Source organism: Mirounga leonina, unplaced genomic scaffold (assembly GCF_011800145.1).
Source record: "Mirounga leonina isolate KUSES-001 unplaced genomic scaffold, KU_Mleo_1.0 Mir_127, whole genome shotgun sequence".
NCBI lineage: Eukaryota > Metazoa > Chordata > Mammalia > Carnivora > Phocidae > Mirounga > Mirounga leonina.
The window spans coordinates 53,648,642-53,669,340 of NW_023270316.1; the positions used below are offsets into that span (position 1 = coordinate 53,648,642).

Here is a 20,699-nt window from a genome sequence, read left to right on the forward strand (position 1 = left end):
GGCCCCACGCAGACTGCGCAGACTGCGCAGACGCGGCCCCACGCAGAAGCTGCTGCCTGCGGCTGTGTTGAAAGCAGCACTGACCACAGGGCACGGACGCTACGAAGAGCACAAGATATGTCATATAATATAAATACACAATAGAGCTATCAGAGCTGAAACAATGGTACTGGGACAAAAATAGATCGGTAGTACAGGCAGCTATTTCCAGAGTAGATTAAAATACACGTAAGAATGGAAGATCTGATCAAAGAAGGAAGTAAGCCTATGGAGGCACAGAAAATTGGGAATACCTATCAACTTCTAGCTTGGGCTAAGCCTTTCGGTAGTTAGAAATGGAATAAAGAATTCATCAAGGAAAAGTTAAACCTATTAAAAAAAAACAGCATTAAGGGGCAAGAAACAGACTAGAGAAGTATTTTTAGGAAACAGGAATGCCAAGGATTAACATGCTTAATTGTGAACCACTAAACGTAAACCAAAAACAAAACAACTCTACCAAGAACTCTGTGTGATAAATGGATATGGTATGAAAGTAATCTATTTACAAAAGAGGAAACATGAATAGGAGATAGGGAGGGAAAGTAACTAATTTACAAAGGGTAGTTATAAAACAATTTAAGGCCAAATAATAGGATGCCATCTTTGCATATCAAATTAGTAAATATATATTAAATACACATGTAGATTTCGGAAATTAATTGCCCAGTATTTCACTTTAAAATGTTCATTTCTTGTGACCTACTAGTTCAACACATAGGAGTCTATCCAAGGACAATAATTCTATTTGCTGAAAAGCTCTATGCATGGAAATGTTCATGTAATATTATGTTTTTTAAAAAAGAGCAAAACAGAAAGAAGGAATAAGTTAATATTTAATGAATGCTTACTACGTGTAGGTACTATGTGGTTATTGCATGTAAGTTATCCTACTAAAATCTCACAACAGTCCCATGAAATAGACATAATCATTTCACAGAAAGGTAAAATGCTTCTACATGCTTCAAGAGATTAAGTTCTCCAAAGAAACTTGGCTAGGAAGAGTAAAGCAATGGAAACAGCCTACATGTAAACACTGGAATGGTTAAATAAATTGGAGATTCCTTCAATGGATTAAATTTCTTAAACATAAAACAATAAAATGGAAAAATAATTTAGGATAAGGTGTTACTAAAAATGCATCATAGAACAGTTTGTATTCCATATGATTAAACCATGTGGATGGAAAAAAGACTGGAAGAGAACACATACACACACATGTCCTCTGTTTCCCTGTCTTTTAAATGGGAACATTAACAAATAAATAAACAACAATATCTCCTTGCCTCAAAAAGATGACTGTGGAATCAAATGGCATAATGTATGTGAAAGAGTTTTGCGAATTGGAAAGCAAATGTTTATTTGCCCAAGCAAATAAAACCGAACCCGACCCTGAGGCAGAGTCAGCCGGCAGCCCTGGGAACAAAGCAAAGTGCTCTTACACTGGCGGAATGCAGACATGATGAAGGGGCGCCCAGGAAGACCCTGAAAGGCTCAAAAACAGTTTAAGCAGTCTGGCTAATCCGGGAGATAGAGAACGTAATTCAGGGCAGATACGGTAAATCTTCACTAACGAGCAGGGCTGTAATTCTTTTCATGGTAAGTTGCTGGGAAAATCATAAATTGGTCATGGTTAAAATGTCAGAAGACTCAAAATCATAAGAAAAAATAATGAATTATTGAGCTTGTGGCTTACTCTGGAAGTTATACAACATTTTCTGAGAGAAGTGGGAGGTGGAGACAAGAGTAATTTCTGCTAGATGAATATTTCAATTAGGCAGTTGGGAAAATTTAGGTGGAAAAATACAAACCTTTGCTCTCAAGTTAGTAGAAGGAAGTATCTGTCTGGGTTAAGCTTTAGGGAAAAGGAGTCTGGATAAACACATGCTCGAACCATAGAAAATGTCACTTATGTACATACATACATGTCATGCACCAGACTAATCCTCAACTCCACGTGAATTTTATAATATTTTGGAGAATTTTATAAATATCCTAAGTATAATGCTTTGTAACTCAATCTTTTTTTTTTTTTTTTAAGATTTATTTATTTATTTTACAGAGAAAGAGAGAAAGCGCACATGCCCACGAAGTGGGAGAAGGGCAGAGGGAGAGAATCTTTAAGCAAACTCCTCGCTGAGCACGGAGCCCAGTGTGGGGCTTGATCTCATAACCCTGAGATCAAGATCTGAGCCGAAACCAAGCGACGCTTAACTGACTGAGCCACCCAGGCGCCCCTGCAACTCAATCTTTGACTTTCCTTTTTCTGTCTCCCACTTTACCCTGCCTCCTGTCCTCTCTCCTGTTCTTTCTTACTATTTGAAAAAATAAACCATATGTAAATACATATACGTATAGGTATACAGACATGTAATTTACTATAACTAGTTTAGAATTTTCTATCTATGGCCATTATTAAAAAGCAACAAACCAACCAACCAAATATGCTCGGTCAACTCAGCACAAAATACATAGGTCTGTGGGTATAGAAACGATCTCTCCAAAAGCTATTGGTTTCTACCTGGTGTGTACCATCTACCCTCATCTAACTTGATGGGCAAAAGTGAATTGTTCTTCTGACATTAAAACAATGACCATAACATACATACTGACTGTCACCTTTCCATTGCAAATTCCGAGAGGGCAGGGACCACACCTGCTTTGTTTACAGCTGGAGGCCCCACACCAGGACAGTAACTCAATAAATACTTACTGAATGAACCGATGAGTGAGTGAGTGAATACTGCAAATCTTAGGTATCTTCTCAGACAGCTTAAGTCCTACGTCCCTGATAATATCTTCTCTTAAAGCCCAGTGGTTCATCCTTCTGGAAATTACTACATTACTAGCCTGCACCATTACTTAACACCTGATTCTGCACATTATTTTTATTGCTGTTTTTTTGTTGCTCTGTTTTGCAATTTAGGGAGATACAGTCCTCAAAGACACACACACACACACATATATATTCTGTTTCCCAAAGTACTTGTTATAGGGCACATGGAAAATCCTCAATAAACATGTATTAATTGAACTGATGAAATCTTTTAACTGGCCTTCTACTTTGTGACATTTCTAAACATTTTCTGTATGGGATGCATTGTATTATGATTCCAAAGTGTGATGGGAAAAATGTAGAATATGGAGTCATTTGAGTTGGGTTTCTAGTTATGTTACTTCAGTGCTGAAAAGCCGCCTAAAGGCTTGTCCTCTGTTTCCCTGTCTTTTAAATGGGAACATTAACAAATAAATAAACAACAATATCTCCTTGCCTCAAAAAGATGACTGTGGAATCAAATGGCATAATGTATGTGAAAGAGTTTTGTGAATTGGAAAGCAAATGTTAGTTTTTCTATGTAGCAATTAAAAATATGAACTTGATATTGCAATGCTACAGAGGATACATGGCTTTTTTCTGAGAATAGTTATTAGGCAGGAGAGTGAGGTGATGAGAAGAACCTCCAGCACAGCCTGCCAAACATGCCCCTGGTCATAAATCACAGACTCTGCTCAACACTTGTGTGTGAGGGAGATGACTGGGCCCCCGTCCCCCACATCTCTGGCACTGCCACGAAGTCCCTTCACACCCAAGCTTACCGGACACGAGCTGCTGTCCAGGCAGCCCCACGGGAACCATGCCCAAGTTATTCATGGCGGTGGCCCAGGCTGTGGGATCTGTCACGGACATGTTGAGCTGCGTGGTGTCTATCGCTATACTCCCCAAACCATCGGCTGCTGTGGGGAGAAACAAACCATGACTTCCAGTCAATAGGCAAGAGTTTTTGTTTTAAAGGAGAGCACACATTTCTGGAGACATGATACTTCATTTAGCACATTGCCAAACCACACAAAAATAAAGCACTGTAATCTATGGCAATGTTTTCTCCAAACGTAAACATAAAAGAGTTTCCAAATACATTCTGGGAGGAAACTTAATGACATGTAGTTTGTATTATACACAGCATGCCATTAAGAAAGTACTCCTGGAAACACACACACACACACACACACACACACACACACAAAACAAAACAAAACAAAAAAACACCTGAAGAACTGCTTCTCTCTCTCAGTGAAAAAACATTAGTTAAGTTCCAAGGTTGAGAGGCAAAGCAGAACAACTCCTTTGGTAAAATAAGTCAACTGGCTTAGTAGACTAAAAATAAATACAATCATCTGCTTCTGAGGAGAATTCTGGAGCAGGCACACCTTCTAACTAATTAATAGAATCTTTAAAAACATTGTCAAGTAGCCAAACTGGTCCTGACTGAATTCATTAGTGTTACCTTGTAACATATTCTTTCCCTTCTAAGCTTTCTGGATCATTACATTAAGGAAATGCAGGTGTCCGCCTAAAATGACTCCTCCAAAATATTTCTTCCAAGTTCAGACTTTCATCAAAACAAAATAAGCCAATAAATAATATTAAAAACAAAGAGCACAGAGCTTAAAAAAAAAACTCAGCAAAATATGTGAAATTTGACTTTATGCTTCTTGATGTACACTAGTTGCACAGCCTGGTTTCTGTTAAGGATCCCAGGTTCCCAGGTCAATGCACCTGTTCATGGCCGGGCAAGCTTTTCCACTAAGAACTCAAAACATCTTGCTGTGTCCTGTGCTGGCCGCCCCTGACATTTACCTGCAGCCATCATCTGAGGAAGCTGCTGGGGACACCGGGTGATGCTTTCAACGCCACCTGCATCTACTACTGAATTAGGAGCATCCTGGGCAGCAGGAGCGCTCTGATGGCTGAGTGCAGGGTCCCCACGGAGGTCATCGGATTCTGCAAAAGGGGAAAGCAGTGTGGTGAGCGATCGTGACAGTGACCTGAGGGAGGCTTCGCGGACAGAACTGTTGTCTAGGCAAAAACAGACAAGCGACAAGGGACAAGTTCCGGTCACAGAGTCATGGGCATGGGGCCCAGAGCAAGAGCTGCTTCCCGTGCCCCAGCAGCCGGCTCCTGCCTGGGTTCCCAGCTCTGGGTGCTGGGCGGGTCAGCTGTCGGCTCACCTAGAGCCTGGCTGCCTGAATAAGCAGCCCCATGCGCGAGCGAGTGAGCAAGCGAGCGGCCACTGCCTTGCCTCCTCCTCAAGACACATCACAGACGGGGCTTATCAGCCCCTGAACAGCGTCTTCCACATACTAAACATCAATGGAGAGGGCAGACTCAGGGCTCAAGATGATTTTTTTAAAAGTTAAAAAATTAATTGATGTTGTTATTTCGGAAGACGGTCGTCTGTGAAATGTATTCAGAGAGGGGGAAAAAAAAGTAGGGAAGAAGAGAAAGGCAAGAAGCTCTTCACTGTGAGGCTGGTAAAGGAGTGCACCCAGATTACAATAGTCAGGAAAGGCAAAAGCAAAGAATGGCAGGTGGCTCATAAAAGAAGATCGAGAGGATGTTGGGGCAGCAAAGGAAATGCAGTTGTTTCCTTTAGTTCTATGGAGATAAAGTGAACAGGCCACAGTTTGTTTGGTCTGAATTTTCTCTAGTCTCACAGTGCGCACCATGCGCGCACACACACATGCATGTATTTTTATTAAACTTTACAGAGCACTTTTCTAATAAAAACAAATAACAATAAAACATTAAATAAAGCTGTAAAGGAAAGGGTCCCTTTATTGCACACTATTTATAAAATGCTACACCTTCTCTCCATCCTTAAAGATGCAAAACCATGGAATTCATACCTACATATTTTTTTCATAATACGTATTTTAAGTGCACTTTCACCAGTTCAAAACTGAAAAACAAAACACACCACTTAGATGTGTGATCTGAGGAGTTTGAATTTTAAATAGATTTGATATAACAATTGAATTTAATTATTTCTTTTTATTTAGGTATAAATTTAGAAATTTTTCTAATCCATGTTTCTGTCAATGGATATTGCAGAATTCGAGGTTATGGCCCATTTCTGCATGTTTAGTGCAAAGTTTGGCCCTTTTATGGTATGCTCTTTTATTTGATTCTTAGGTACCCGAATCAGTAATCCCTTTGAACACTATACTGTCAAAGAAAACTCATTGCCTGTTGAGTATAAGTTTAGTTCAAATGGAAGCTCAGATTTCAATATTTCAAGGAGAGGTGAATAAAATGAGCAAATTGTTTCCATGGTCTCCACAAACCCCTAGTGTGAGACCAGAGGGGCATGCCAGATAGTGGGGAAATTTTCCCAATTGTTTGTCAGCGAGGTGAAACATCATCATGCAGTAGAAAACAATTCAACTCTGGGAGCAAACTGCACTGAGGACAAATGTTTTATACCTTGCAATTAAACTCTACTACCCAAACGAATTGAGAACTTGCTTATCTATGGTGAATCAATTATCTTGGGCAATGAATGCCATCGGACGACAAGTCTCACCATAGAAAATCAACTCAGTAACATAAAGACATGGCTAACCTAAATGTGTGCCCTTTGGCTACCCACACACCAGCTATATTTCTATGATGAAACTTGAAAGCACTTTCCCCTCTCCACCTCCAGCCAGTTCAGATCACCACAGCAGAGTCTGGCTACACTGTTCATTCTTTGTCTCGAATGGCCATGTAGTAGAGTCATTTCAGATCATTGCAAGGTCACTATTTGTCTTCCTTTATCTCCCCAAATGAAATTTAGTTGGCTGCCTTCCTTCCAGCTCGGGTTCTCCCCAAATGGGCATTAATCACAACTTTCTGTCCAATGAGTCTATGGTTCTGGAATATTACAGCAGAGAACATCCCTTTACTTTGTAGACTTTACAACTTGTACCTGACCAGCCATATTTCACCTTGCCTTTTTGCAACAGTATTTTAGGAATGGTGTCAGCTTTCCATGGCTCCATAACTGTCTGTTCCGATGGTAGTTTTTTTCTTTAGTGATTATGGTGTTACAAAGGGCCATCAAATGTCCCGGGGGCCCATAGCGCCTACCCACACTTTCCTGCCCACCCTAAACGGAGGCTGTTTCATTGAGAGCATCACTGAAACAAAAACAAACAAAACCCCATTGCTTTGTTGGCAAGATGTGGTTTGTAAACCTGAATGTATCCCCTACTGAGACTCTGTGACATTTCTTACATGTCTTTAATCTACCAACCCAATGGTTTCAATGTCATAAAACTTCATGTCGCTACCGTGTACCCAGAATGGTTAAGTCTAAAGTAAGTTCTACAACATCTTAGGCATATGCAAGTCTCAAGGATGCCATGCAATTCTTTTAAAAATGTAAATTTCCTTGACGCTCAGATGAAAGATGATATTTTTAATTAATTACTGCCTAGTAATTTATGAGTAGTGGCAAGAGTGATTTTCATACTCTACTAACATCTATCGTTCCTATTGAATACCTGCCTCTTTAGAGGACTCAAAACTATAATGCCTAATTTATCATTCAAATCAATTTCTCTGCCTTAGTGTTCTTATTTCTAAACTATAGAAAAGATTAATATTGTTAATGGTGTTTATTTACACACAGAGATGTGGGGAGCTAAAAAATTATAGCTAATAAAGTACTTTGAATATAGTAAGTGCTAATTATTATTATTTTATTTGGAAGTGTAGTGTTTCTATTAAGGTACCTTGGGATCTTACTGTTCTACTGGATAATTATGCAATTAATGCTAAAACAGTGAGTAACACTTGATATTTCTAAAAGTAAGCATTGCCCTAGTTTTCTATGCCACACCTAAATGGTAGCAGAATGTTTCTTCATTTTCTACAAATCCTTTATAAAATAATATAATGTGATTTAAAAGGTGTATGATTTTTTTTTCCTCTAGGTCTTTTTCTGTCTATGCAACTATGAAAGCTTTCAAGAGACTGATGACCAATTATGAAATTGGCAGTTTGAATTTATAGCTTTTAGTGTGATAAGATCATCACAAAACAATCAGATGTACAAAATGCCAAAGATAACAATGCAGCTTTATCCAGGGTTCAACTGAAATCTAACCCGTTCTTTGTTAAGGTACATTCAAGTACAAAACCTCATACTCAATTTAATAACTGTTCAACAAGGATCTATTTATGTTCAGGATTTCACTAGGCTATATCAATGGGGCAAATAATTTTTGAAACTCACCAAGCCTATGCAAATACTATTTTTCCCCCTTCCCCCCTCAAAAACAAACAAACAAATAGCAGGGGCTTATTAGCTCACTGTAAATAACACAACTCTTGCTAACCCTGTCCAACTTTTACAGGTCCCAAGGATACATACATGCTATGAATAATAAAACCCATCTGTAACTGTCTACAAAGCATAGATTGTTATAAAATGGGGTGGAGATGAGTTAAGTTTTGAAAATTCTCTTTCTTTTTAATTTAAAAGAATGATTTTGTTTGATGTTAAGTCCTCAGGTTCATGCCTACTTCAATAGAAAAATATAGTAAGAAAATCATATTTATTAATGTGTTTTTTTTTTAAAGATTTTATTTATTTATTTGAGAGAGAGAGAATGAGAGAGAGCACATGAGAGTGGGGAGGGTCAGAGGGAGAAGCAGACTCCCTGCCGAGCAGGGAGCCCGATAAGGGACTCGATCCCGGGACTCCAGGATCATGACCTGAGCCGAAGGCAGTTGCTTAACCAACTGAGCCACCCAGGCGCCCTATTAATGTGTTGTTAAGAGTTGATTCCAAAGGAAACTTATTTCATATGACATCTGAATCTTATTTTATAGGAATTATTCATTAGCATTATCATGGCTTATACTTATAGCAAAAAGAGAAATGCATTCCTATCCAAAGTTCTACTTTTCTTTTCCAGCATGAAGAAAATATTTCACTTTGATGTTCATGTAATCAGTAGGATACTCTTGGGGTTATAGAAATGTTCCCTAGCTTAAAAAAATACAGAATATTGTTAAAGAGATGTTACTTATGTATTAACTCCATGATTTTTAAGCCAACTGTCTATGAATAATAAGGGAGACATTTCTGCTTCCTATAATGGTAAACTAAGTAATTCAGACCAATTCTCCCACTGAGAAACAACTAGAAAAGCTTAATGTCCTTCATCTGTTTAATAAAATTCTATTATTTCTTCAAATAATCCCAAAGGACACACTCTAATTACTATAGAGGGTTACTAGGCTTCTAAGGAGAATGGGTCCTGCCACGTACTAGGTCTTAATGTTTTACTGATCTTGGAAATGAGTGGCATCTGCAAGTTTTGAGGCAGAGGTGGAATTGCTTTGCATAATGTGGTCAAAGAGGACCCCAAGGCTAAGCGCTCTGAGGGGAAAGAAAGAAGGGATCTTGGGGACCACCCATGAGAAAAAGGCACTTCGGAGAAGAGAAATGACTGAAGCAGATTTCCAGGTGGCTCATTGGGAAGTATACAATGTATACAAGCATTTTCTTGCGCCCTCTATAGAAATGCCTGTAAAGTCTACATGACTCCTTAATTCTTAGCAGTAATTTTGGGGGTGCTGGGTGTGCTTTAGGGGAGCAGCTGAAAATAAAGATTACCTAAGGTACCACATGATAAGGCATAATAACATTTTCAAATCTGTTAAATATACAGGATGTTGGTTATGAATGATCAGTATCTCCTGATTAGTAGGAATGAAAAGATTAAGGTTTTGAAGAAGAGATTTAGATTTAACTGGATTTTATGAAGAATTAGATTTTATGGGGGAATTTCTGATGAGAGAATTGTAAAGTCAGAATATTCTATCAAAGAAAGATACAAAGATCCTTCTCAGTGATGGAGAGAAAAGTCACCTCTTGGAGATGGTTATAGGCAGAGGGTGGAACTGGGCAAAGAGCAATTCAGGCAGAGCTAAACCTTACAGCACGTTCTGGCAAAGCCATGAAATCAAAAGGTCTTCTCTAATATCTAAACTGTTACTCATATATTTATAAAATCACTGAACTCTCTTCAAAAGTGTCACGATTTGACATACACAGTGGCACAGTGCCCCTGAGGAGAGATGCCATTCCTGTTGTTCGTAGTTTTTCGTTTGTTCTCTAAACGAGAAGACAAAGGAGGCATGGACTCCCTCCGCTGTGCTCCCATAGCTCCTGGACCTTTATACCAGCATTTGTGACTTCGTATTCAAATCAGTTGTTTATGTCCATGTCCCTAATAAACAACAAGCTTACAATGATTAAGGAGACTAGTCATCTTTGCTTACCTTGCAGCAGCAAACATAGTACCCAAACTGTGGCAGATGTGCATGTGTTTACCCTCTCTCTCTCTATATATAGCTATATTTATAGATATCCATTAATGAGGGGGATGAGTTGACCCATTATATGTAATTATATATGTCATGTGTAATATAGTTATATATATTATATATATTAGTTATATATAATATGTAATTTATATGTAAGATATAAATTATTATATGTAAAGTTATAATGTTTATAAATTTATAAAATATATTTAAAGCAATATATATTTGTGTATGTGTGTGTGTGTATATATATATACATACACATATATATGTTTTTCAAGTGAATTCAGTCATGGAAGGAAGGAAAATAAAATGAGGAAGAAGGAAATAATAAAGAAGCAAAGGGATAAACTTCAGTTCCAGGATCCAATTCCAAAGGCTGGAGGTTTAAAAGCTAAGGAACACAAAAGGGGACACTGCTTTTGGAAAGTAGAACACAGATGAATTTAAAGTGTCAAAGGAAGACAATTTTTAAAAATGTTAGATCCTTCCAGATAAGCTTTGGTGCACTTAACAAGTCATTCTCCAAGATCTAAGATCCCACACTTCCCCGGCAACCAATGTAGGGTCATAATCAGGTTACAGTGATGCTCCTCCTCGGTGAGGCTTCTTGCAGTTATTCTTTGAATGAGCTGAAATCTATAAATAACAGCATCTCCAGACCCAGTAAGCAGGACATTAGTGTAATAAGGGCACAGAAGTACATATATGCTAAAGAAGTGAAATCATTGGAAGAAAGGAAAAATTTCCTTTTGGCATGCACCACAGAGGACAAAAAGCAGGTCTGGCCATTTCTCAAACACAAAATGTTGTTAGGGATTTGTGATTACATCCTCCATTTTTCCACTCTGTCTAGCAGCCAGTTTTAAACTACGAATCATTGTCCTTCCATCTTAGGGAGGACATGGTTACTGAATGGATGATAAAGTTTTACCCATGACATGTCTGTTTTCAAAGAATTCAGTGTGGAGAGAGACAGAGAGACAGAGGGAGACAGATGGAGACAAAGAGAGAGAGAGAATATGAATGAGACTAGAACCAGAAGGGCTTCTTCTAAACTCATGAAATCAAACAAAATTACCAGATTTGCCAGAGACAGCTCAACCAGCACAAGCATGAGAATAGATAAAGCTGATTATCTTCTGACCAAGAAAAATACAATTTGGCATTATATTTATAAGTGTAGAGGAATGACAAAGGTAAAATTATTTTGTTTTCAGGAAACCTACGCTTTTAAAAAAATATTACATTTTATATTTCTAAATTGAACAAAATAATAAAAGAAAAAGCTTGAGACCTTAGGGAAAAAGTATTTCTCTTTCCATTTAAAAATGGGAAAGAAAATATGATGAGATGCTACTGTGACAATATGTAATTTCAAAGTCTTTGTATAGGCAAGTTTTAAAACACAGGAGCTTCCACACTTAGATTATTTCAGATTTTCTGAGAAGGGCAATATTATACCTGAAGGCTGTTTATGAAACATGCAATGGGTCAACTCATACCTCTCGTTAATGGACGTCCAACAACCACATACACAATATGTTGTCATACGTTGTTTCCTACCTTCCATAATACACCTAGCACAGGGAACATTATCACTGCTGGTGAGTGAATTATTAAAGGAAGGAATGTCATCCATAAACATAAGCCTGGGTCCATTAAAACCAGAAGAGTCTCACTTTAAGCAAAGCTTTTTCTAAGTCCCTGAGGATTCAGGACAAACACACCCAGGTTCATAGAACATCAAGGTCCAAGCCCAAGATTTCATTAATTCCAACTTCTCCCAGATGTGGAAGTCCCCAAAATGTTTCTGGCAGGAAACTGTTTCAAGACATCCTTGCCAGTTCACACGTTCTCCCTTCAGCTGAGTGCTTATCTGGAAAATAAAGAGCTCAGAGCTCTGCTCTTCAACCCTGCTTCTGCAGCCACCTGTGGCCCCAGGGAAGAGACTCTTCTATTCCCTGAATAGGGATGTTGAGGCATAAGCACCCACCAAGTAAGTCACAGACAAGTTTATGAATGTAAGTAAGGACAGATCAGAGAATTGGTGCTTCTCCTCACCAGACAAGCTGGTCTCCTGTTTGCACACTCTCTGTTCTCCTCACATTTCCATTCAAACGGTTGAGACTGAGCAAACACAATGCTGTAACTACACAGAAACTTCCCTGGAGATGGCAGAGTGACGGGCGGCCGAGAAAGAGCAACAGAGAGACCAGAGGAAGGAGTCCTTCTGAGAGAGAGGTAACACCTCCGAAATAGACTTTAGGTGGATTTCAGGCTTCAAAGAAACAGCCCTCAGGGTGTGAGGTCTATAAACCACGGATTCAGCCACCAATCAAAGAGCAATTCTTTATGCGTGTGTAGTGCATACGCATGTACATGGCATATCGGTCACACGCTGGTCTTTTCGGCCCCACTTATGCACAGAAAGCAAGTTCTGTAAACATTATTATCTTCTTATATAAGAGAAGGCTGACAATATCCTTCTATAATTTGTGCTGTTTTGAACTCAGTTTTTTCATTATGTATTCATTTTACACCTTGCCCCAACCATGAAAAACATATTAAGCTACAAAGTGGAACATTTTAATTATAGCGGGTGACTAACTGACCCTCACACGGCTGCAAACTCTGGTAAATGAATTATCTGTTTTTCAAAAAAGCCCCGATTAGAGCTCTCTAATCTATGGAAATCTACTTGCAATAAAATCCAGATCAGACCCTGACCAGCCTGAGCCAGTTGCTCATCCTCATTAACATTTCTCCTCCTTGGGTCACAAACAAGGCGTTAGTTATTCTTTAAACTAATGTGCTCTTAATGATGCCTTTGCAACACGATGGATGAAGTATTAGCCCTGCAGTCATGACCGCCCCAGGATTTACGGACTTAGAAGGACACCTCACCTCCACTGGGGTACCCTGGGCCAGAGATCTTGTTTTCTATTCCCCTAAATGACCACACACAGCCCTTGTTTATGGTCTGAAACCAGTGAGCAGTCTGGTGGCGGCTTTGGGTTCCTAGGGAGAGTCCTTTTCACTTCGTGGGGAGTCATAAATGCTGTGGTTACCTCATGGGGGTGGGCTAGTTGGAGGAGGGCTCACTCCTGGGGCAAACGAATGTACTGGAAAGTTCTAGGCCGGCAGGCAGCATTCTGAGGAAGTGGGTCAAACCCTGGGTGCCACTGACTGTGTTCACCAAGCTTCAAATGGAGATGCTCAGACAAGAGGAAGGCCTTCAGGGCCTCAAAATATTCAGGTTCTTGAGACTGGAGGCTGGAGGGTATACAGCAAGGTGGCTCTAACCCCTAGGGACATTTGTGATTCAGAAGCTAATAGAAAGACTGTCTTGGTTCTTTCGTGGTGAAGGCTTTATGTTCTAACTGCTTTTGGAGGTCAGGATCATATTCAGAGGTAAGGACTTGGCTGCACATAGAGAGCTCAGCGAGGCCTTTATAACACAGAAAACCTCCATGGAAGCTCCTGCCCCCGAAAGTGGGGGTGGGATAAAGGCAATGGAAGGTTCCAGCGCTGAGAACAAGGCTGAAGGTCACTGGAAAATGCTGCTACCACAGCTGTAACTCTATCTCTGCTCTCTATCTTGGTTACAGATTTCCATACAAGGGGGTAAATGTGCTATCCTCCACCCTACTGTCTCCCATTAATATTCGTTCTCCCTCTTAGTAGGAGGAGATACGTGCCTCTTAAGAATGTCATACAGAAATCCTTCCGTACAAGGGAATGGCATTTGGAGCTCTAAGCTCTTCAAATAGAATCTCTTTTTCTACTCCAATCTTCCACATCAACAATGCATCTGCCCTGGGAAAGTAGCCTAGTTTTCTAGCTGTGGCTGTGTTATCAATTATGTACTAAAGGCACAGAGTCTACCATAATGTTGGAAAGCTGAAAACGTTTTGTGTCAACATACAGTGAAACATGCATCATCAAAACCAAATACTTATTTAATGAAACATCAGGAAATTTTGTGTTATGACAACTTCTCTAATTATCACATTTAATAGTCATATAGACATCATTATAGTTGAAAATCATTTGTAAGTGGGGCTTTCTCACATTGCAAAAAACTCCCGAGTCTGCACCACTATGGAAAAATCAGAGCTGGTTTTAAATGAGAGGAGTCATTTGTAGGCAAATAATTTCAAAAGCAGAATTACAGAAATCCTGTCCCAAAGTCCTATAGACATAATGATATCGAATGTCAGATGTGAGTGCGTTTTGTGTGTTCAGTGCCATGTGGGGTGGGACCTCCAAAAGCAAATTAAAGCTGTCGCCACTGGAGCCTGCAAAAGTTTTAAATGGCTACTCGGAGGTGCTGTCTCCCTCCTGCCTATGATGTGTGCGATAAATAAGGCTCTATTTTCCCCTTAAATTTGCCAACCTTAGTTCAGGATCAGAGGCCATCCCCAGTTATTTCTTCACAGACAACTTATGTATTATCGGGGGGAAGGTGGAGGAGGGGAGCAAAGACTGACCTGAAGAAACAGATACGAGAGGAAAACATCCGGCCTGTGGTACTGAATGTAATTTCAGGTTAGCTTTAAAGTAATCACATTCATTTATGGTTTTATTATTTACAAAAAAAAGAAATCATGCTGCATGTGCTTTGTGGGAATTACAGAACGTTGCTATTGCTACGGTGGTTTATTATTATCACAGCAAGATGGCTTAAATCCAACCTCGACAAGTATTTTAAATGAATCCCCAAGAGCACTCTCACACTTTTCTTTTCAGTCTTAATGAAAAAGATATTCTGCTCTTCAAGTCCTCTGATGTTCTTATTCTTATGCAATTCTAAATGTTATGGTTTGTTACGAGATAACAGTTATTGTAAAATAAGGACGAAGCAAATGCCCATGTGGCGGCTCAACAGTGCAGTGTACGTGGGGGTGTTCAACAGGGGCAGCGGCTGCCAACTCCAGACAGTCACCAGGCTTGACCATGAATGCAATAAAAAAAATGACGTTATTGGGCGCCTGGGTGGCTCAGTCGGTTAAGCGACTGCCTTCAGCTCAGGTCATGATCCCAGGGTCCTGGGATCGAGCCCCGCATCGGGCTCCCTGCTCAGCGGGAAGCCTGCTTCTCCCTCTCCCACTCCCCTGCTTGTGTTCCCTCTCTCGCTGTGTCTCTGTCAAATAAATAAATAAAATCTTTAAAAAAAAAAAAATGACGTTATGACTTGCATAATCAAGGAGACGTGTGTTCACGTACTTCTCCGAAGGATCAACCTGACACAGTCGCTACGGCACAAAGCATTTCATTAATAACCGACCGACAAGGCTGACATCACTGGGAGACACATAATCAACACGAAACTAAATGCAGCATCCTTTCCAGGCTTCTCACAGTACAATCTCTGAATACTAAACTCGTACTAACAGGAGACACCATCTTCATCCAAATACATGCCCCGAACCCTTGCTGCCATTCTAACCTGCAGACACCACGGTCCCTTTTTCTCTGGTAGCAACATCTGCGGCGGTGGAATGCAGTGACACAGTTCTTTCCAATCTGAGAATGAACATCAATATAGGTTTGGTAGATGGAAATGAATATTCTTAAAAGGACATTTTTATTTTCAAGGTACTATTATTAACACGAATACGTTCAATGAGTTCAGGAAGTGGAAGTCTGTAAGGTAAAGGGAGAATGTCATTCCCTCCGCCCTTCCCCCAGAGGCACCCCTTGGGAAATAGCTTCTTATGTAACAGCCCCACATCTTTGTTTTTGTGAAAAATCAACAACCACCTACGAATAGATGTTATTAGCAATTTTTTGCAAAAGATGAAAAGACTCAGAAAGTTAAGACTTTGGCTCATTTACCCAAGGTCACAAAGCTAATGAACAGCAGAACCCCAAGGCTCAGTTTGTTTCAGCCTGGGCCTCTGTTACAGATTTGGGGAACTGAGGTTTTCTCCAACAAAGAGCCAGACTAAGAAGCCCTTCTTGGTCTGACTGGCTCTAAAGACACAGAAGTCTAAGGTAAAGGGTTATTCCACTCCCTGGGGGACACATTCACTCAGGAGATCTTTATTAAATACTTATTGTATGCCGGCAATGTGTTTGAGATCGGGAACGTAATGGCGAGCAAGACACACACCCAGTTGTGAAAGAGTTTGCAAAATAAAAAAGCATTAGCAGACTTGAGCTTGCTGTAGTGTGGCAAACTAGATACTCCTAGTGGTGAGGGAGCAGAAGGCAAGCCGAGGACAAAGCAAAACTGACACCCTGCAAACCATCCCCCTCCCCCAGCCAACACTCCTGGTGGGATCTGTGTGATGTTCATCCAGGAAGCTCCCAACTGTCTTAATATTAATGCCTTGCTAGAGGGAAAAACAACCTGAACTTGACAATGGCAAGGCCTCCAGTATCCTTTGAGTCTTTAACATAATGAAAATCCTTTAGAAACCTCCCTTTTCCTTACCTCCCCCAACTCCCAAGCATATAATCAGAGCCACCCCTCATAACCCCGGTGCAGCAGCTCTTTCTGCCCATCTGTCCTGTCCCTGTGCTTTAATAAAACCACCTTTTTTGCACCAAAGATGTCTCAAGAATTCTTTCTTGGCCGTTGGCTCTGAACCACAACCCACCAAACTTCACCCACGTTCCAAAACCACATCACTAGGAGCTTGCCTATCATAAGAAAACAACAACTAGATTCCGGATAGAATTATTCATTAGTGTATTGCTAGGCTTGCAGTAAGGAAGGACACTCACTGAGATTCCTCCCTTCACCCCCTCCCCATACTCCCAAAAAAGACAGATAGGCTGAAACCAGGAACTGCTATGAGCAGCGAGTATATAGGAAGCCAGAGTGGCTGGGAGGGAAAATGCCAGCCAGCACTGTTTCAGGAGGCAGGCTGCCAAGGCAAGGTACAGCCGCGGCCCGAGGAGCCCCAGGTAATCAGGGCCCAGAAGCTTTGTTGTCTTCGCACGGCCCTTCCCCCCGTTCCCAGTCAAGCTGACCCTTGTACTTCAATTATAAAACTAGGCAAGGGAAATAATTTGAGCAAATCAGAAATCACTGCTGGAAAACATCTCAAGACCAATGCTTCATTGAGAAGCACATTTTTCTTAAAGTCAGAGTATTACCTGTGCATTTAGAGAAAAGGAAATGCATGAGACATTTACCTACAGTTGACATGTAGCCTTATATATTTTAGGTTTTATCAGAAAGTCTCACAGATGTCTTGGCCCAAACTGGGCTTAGCTTTGTCCAAATGCATATATTGAGGGTAAGTCTGAGATTGGAGCTGAGAACGTGGTGTAAGCATCATCACCACCAAAGATGCCCATAACTGTTACCCCCATGTGAGTAAGTCCTATGTATAATGTCCCATTCACCAGCTCCCCCACCATGCTTTTACCACCTAATGAAATACCATACTGAGAGAGAAGGATGGAAAGATGGAAAGGCTGCTCAGGGCCATATGAATGGGAAGACTGGGAGGTAAAGTCGGGTTACTCCTCCTTCCCTTACCCACTTTGTGCTAACTCTCCCTCTCATCCTCCTTCTCCTACGTCTACCTGAGGTGGCGTCTCTAACACAGTCTACCTCGTTACTCCGGCAGCTGGCTACGAGGCAGGCCAGGGGTCCAATTCTCCTTTCTGCCTGCTAGCATGAACAAGAGCTACAGAAAAGCAGGAGCTGAGTAAACCAGAAATCCCAACGTCTAATCCCTGGCCCAAGGGATCACTGACATATTGGAGGTGCTGAAGGCACGAGGATCTATGTTACTGTGGGACATGCACCTGAATCAGAGTCCCGCCATGTGCTTATCAGGATTATCATCATTGTGCAGTTACTTTTCAAATCAGCAAAGGTAAACTGTCACCCTGAGCGTGGAGCTGGGGACCTCCTTCTCCTACAAAACCTTGCAGGGCAGTTTGGCAGCACAATGTGCATATGGTAGATAGGACAGCTCCTGCCACAAGTTTCCTGGGGGCCAGTTTGTGGAGCTGCTCCACTTTGTGCCTTCAGTCCTCATCTCCCAAGTTATTTCAGGGGCTAACACGTAATGTCTTTTGGAGGAACTGAAAGAAATGAGACATTATTGGCAACGCAGTCCGGTATTTTGATAGTTAAAATCCAGATGCCTTTACATAGGTTAGCCCATCTTCACACCAACTATTCCTTCCCTGAAAAGGACGGATTCTGGTCTCGCTGGTTTTTCTACCAGTATTTGGGTTTAAATGCACTGCTGGTTCACATGACACGAGAATCATAAATTAGGTGGCCTGAGTCTACGTGGTAGGCGTTTGGCAGCCACATGACTGTAAACTCCTGTGCTCCCGCAGGTCAAACACTGGGAATCACTTGGAGTGCCATCTTGATGTCCTAATCCAGCAAAGGGAATTCAGAACAATGGCTACAAAGGCAGGAACCTTTCAGTTACGTTATCTGTTGTTAGACCACATGGTTGGGAACCAAGGAGATGAGCAGGCCATTTTAAGAAGGGCAGAAAATTAAAGAGAAAACGTGAGTTAATACTGAGAATGTGATGCAGGATAAAATAAAATTTATAGTTGTATTCCTCCAATCAGAGTTGCAGGGAACCCAAATTGTTTCTGAATTTGCAAACTCCTTGCTGAGTTAAATTGCCAAAATAAGTTTATATGAGGAGAAAAGGTAATTTCTAAAATATATGAAATGTAACACAATGATTGTAAATATAAATGAAATCCAGAGAAGTACATTTTCTCTGTGCCATGTGGTCAGTTTTGTTATATGCAGTTACATATTCTTATTTTATACTCTCCGCTTGTTTTCTTGTATTTGCATATTCTTTTTTTAAAAAATTATTTAAATTCAATTTAGTTAACATACACTGTATCATTAGTTTCAAGGGTAGAATTTAGTGATTCATCATTTGCATATAACACCTAATGCTCATTACATCAAATGCCCTCCTTAATTCCCATCCAGTTACCCCATCCCCCCACCCACCTCTCCTCCAGCAACCCTCAGTTTGTTTCCTGTAGTTAAGAGTCTCTTATGGTTTGCCTCCCTTTCTGTTTTCATCTTATTTTATTTTTCCTTCCCTTCCCCTATGTTCATGTTCTGTTTCTTAAATTCCACATGAGTGAGATCATAATGGTATTTGTCTTTCTCTGACTGATTTATTTTGCTTAGCATAGTATCTTCTAGTTCCATCCACATCAAGTTTTCATTCTTTTTGATGGCTGAGTGATATTCCATTATATATATATACACACATATATACATACACACATATATTCATATATATGTGTATATATATATACACACACACACACACATACACACATACATATACACACACACCACATCTTCTTTATCCATTCATCAGTCAATGGACATCTGGACTCTTTCTATATTTTGGCTGTTGTGGACACTGCTGCTATAAACATCAGGGTGCATGTGCCCCTTTGAATCACTGTATTTGTATCCTTTGGATAAATACCTAGTAGTGCAATTTGAGGCTAGCAGAAGGCTGCTTGCCCCATCCCTTCACCTGCCTATACTGAAACTAAATTAGGAAACTGTAGCATATTTGGTCAGAAGGTCTTTCTATTTATATTCATAATTTCTTTTTTTTTTTTTCCTTTTCCCTCAGAGATATGGGTGTTTTAAAATTCCGATCAGAATTGGCAGTAGGAAAAGAGCTGGGGAAATAATGGTACTCCGGTACTTCTGTGGTGTATTCAGAAACCCTATGAATTTTTAACGAAGGAACAATATCCACAATTAGATTTGAAATGAGGTTTTCTTTGTAGGCACGCTTATGGTAAGTGGAGTATGAGTGGATTTTACTTTATATTCAGTAAACGATACCAAGTGCAAAAAACATCACGATTTAATAGAAAATAAAAGCAAATTGTTGATTGTTCACAGATCTTTTTTCTTCTCCTAGATTTACAGAAGTGTAGCAGTTTTTAAAATTATAGTTTACTTTATTTAAACGCCAATGTATGCCAAGAAACTCAATGGTACAGAAAGTCATTTTCAAAAAGTTATGACCTTAAAGCTCTCCTTTTGTTATTATATGGAGAAGTTTTTATTTGTGTAATATATTTTATTTTTAAGATTTTATTTATTTGTCAGAGAGAGAGAGAGAGAGCACAAGCAGGGGGAGTAGCAGGGCAGAGGGAGAAGCAGACACCCCGCTGAGCAGGGAGCCCGATGCGGGACTCGATCCCAGGACGCTGGGATCATGACCTGAGCCGAAGGCAGACGCTTAACCAACTAAGCCACCCAGGCGTCCCCATGTGATGTATTTTAAACCATAATAAAGAATTCCTAATGTATAACTTTGGGGAGAAAGATATTAAGCTTCCCCATTTGAAAACTAATTCATCTCAAATGAATTTTAAAAAAATATTAAGAGTGAAGAAGGTAAGAAAATCGACTGGGGTAATGGCTACTTAATTTGCATTCTGAGGCTAAAGCTGAACTCTTGTCTTCATATTTCAAGTTTCTAGCATCACAGAATCATAC

General features: G+C 40.1%; 1 protein-coding gene across 5 annotated transcripts in view; it reads right to left on the bottom strand.

Annotated features, from left to right (window-relative positions):
• Nucleotides 1–20,699, bottom strand: part of ENOX1 (ecto-NOX disulfide-thiol exchanger 1) — a 551,749-nt gene that overhangs the window by 209,435 nt on the left and 321,615 nt on the right. For all 5 annotated transcript variants that reach the window (XM_035003320.1, XM_035003319.1, XM_035003323.1 and 2 more), the window contains 2 exons: nucleotides 4,679–4,822; nucleotides 3,637–3,774 (listed from right to left, as the gene is read on the bottom strand). In XM_035003320.1, the coding sequence (XP_034859211.1) occupies nucleotides 3,637–3,774; nucleotides 4,679–4,822 (282 nt within the window). The remainder of the gene's footprint in view (nucleotides 1–3,636; nucleotides 3,775–4,678; nucleotides 4,823–20,699) is intronic.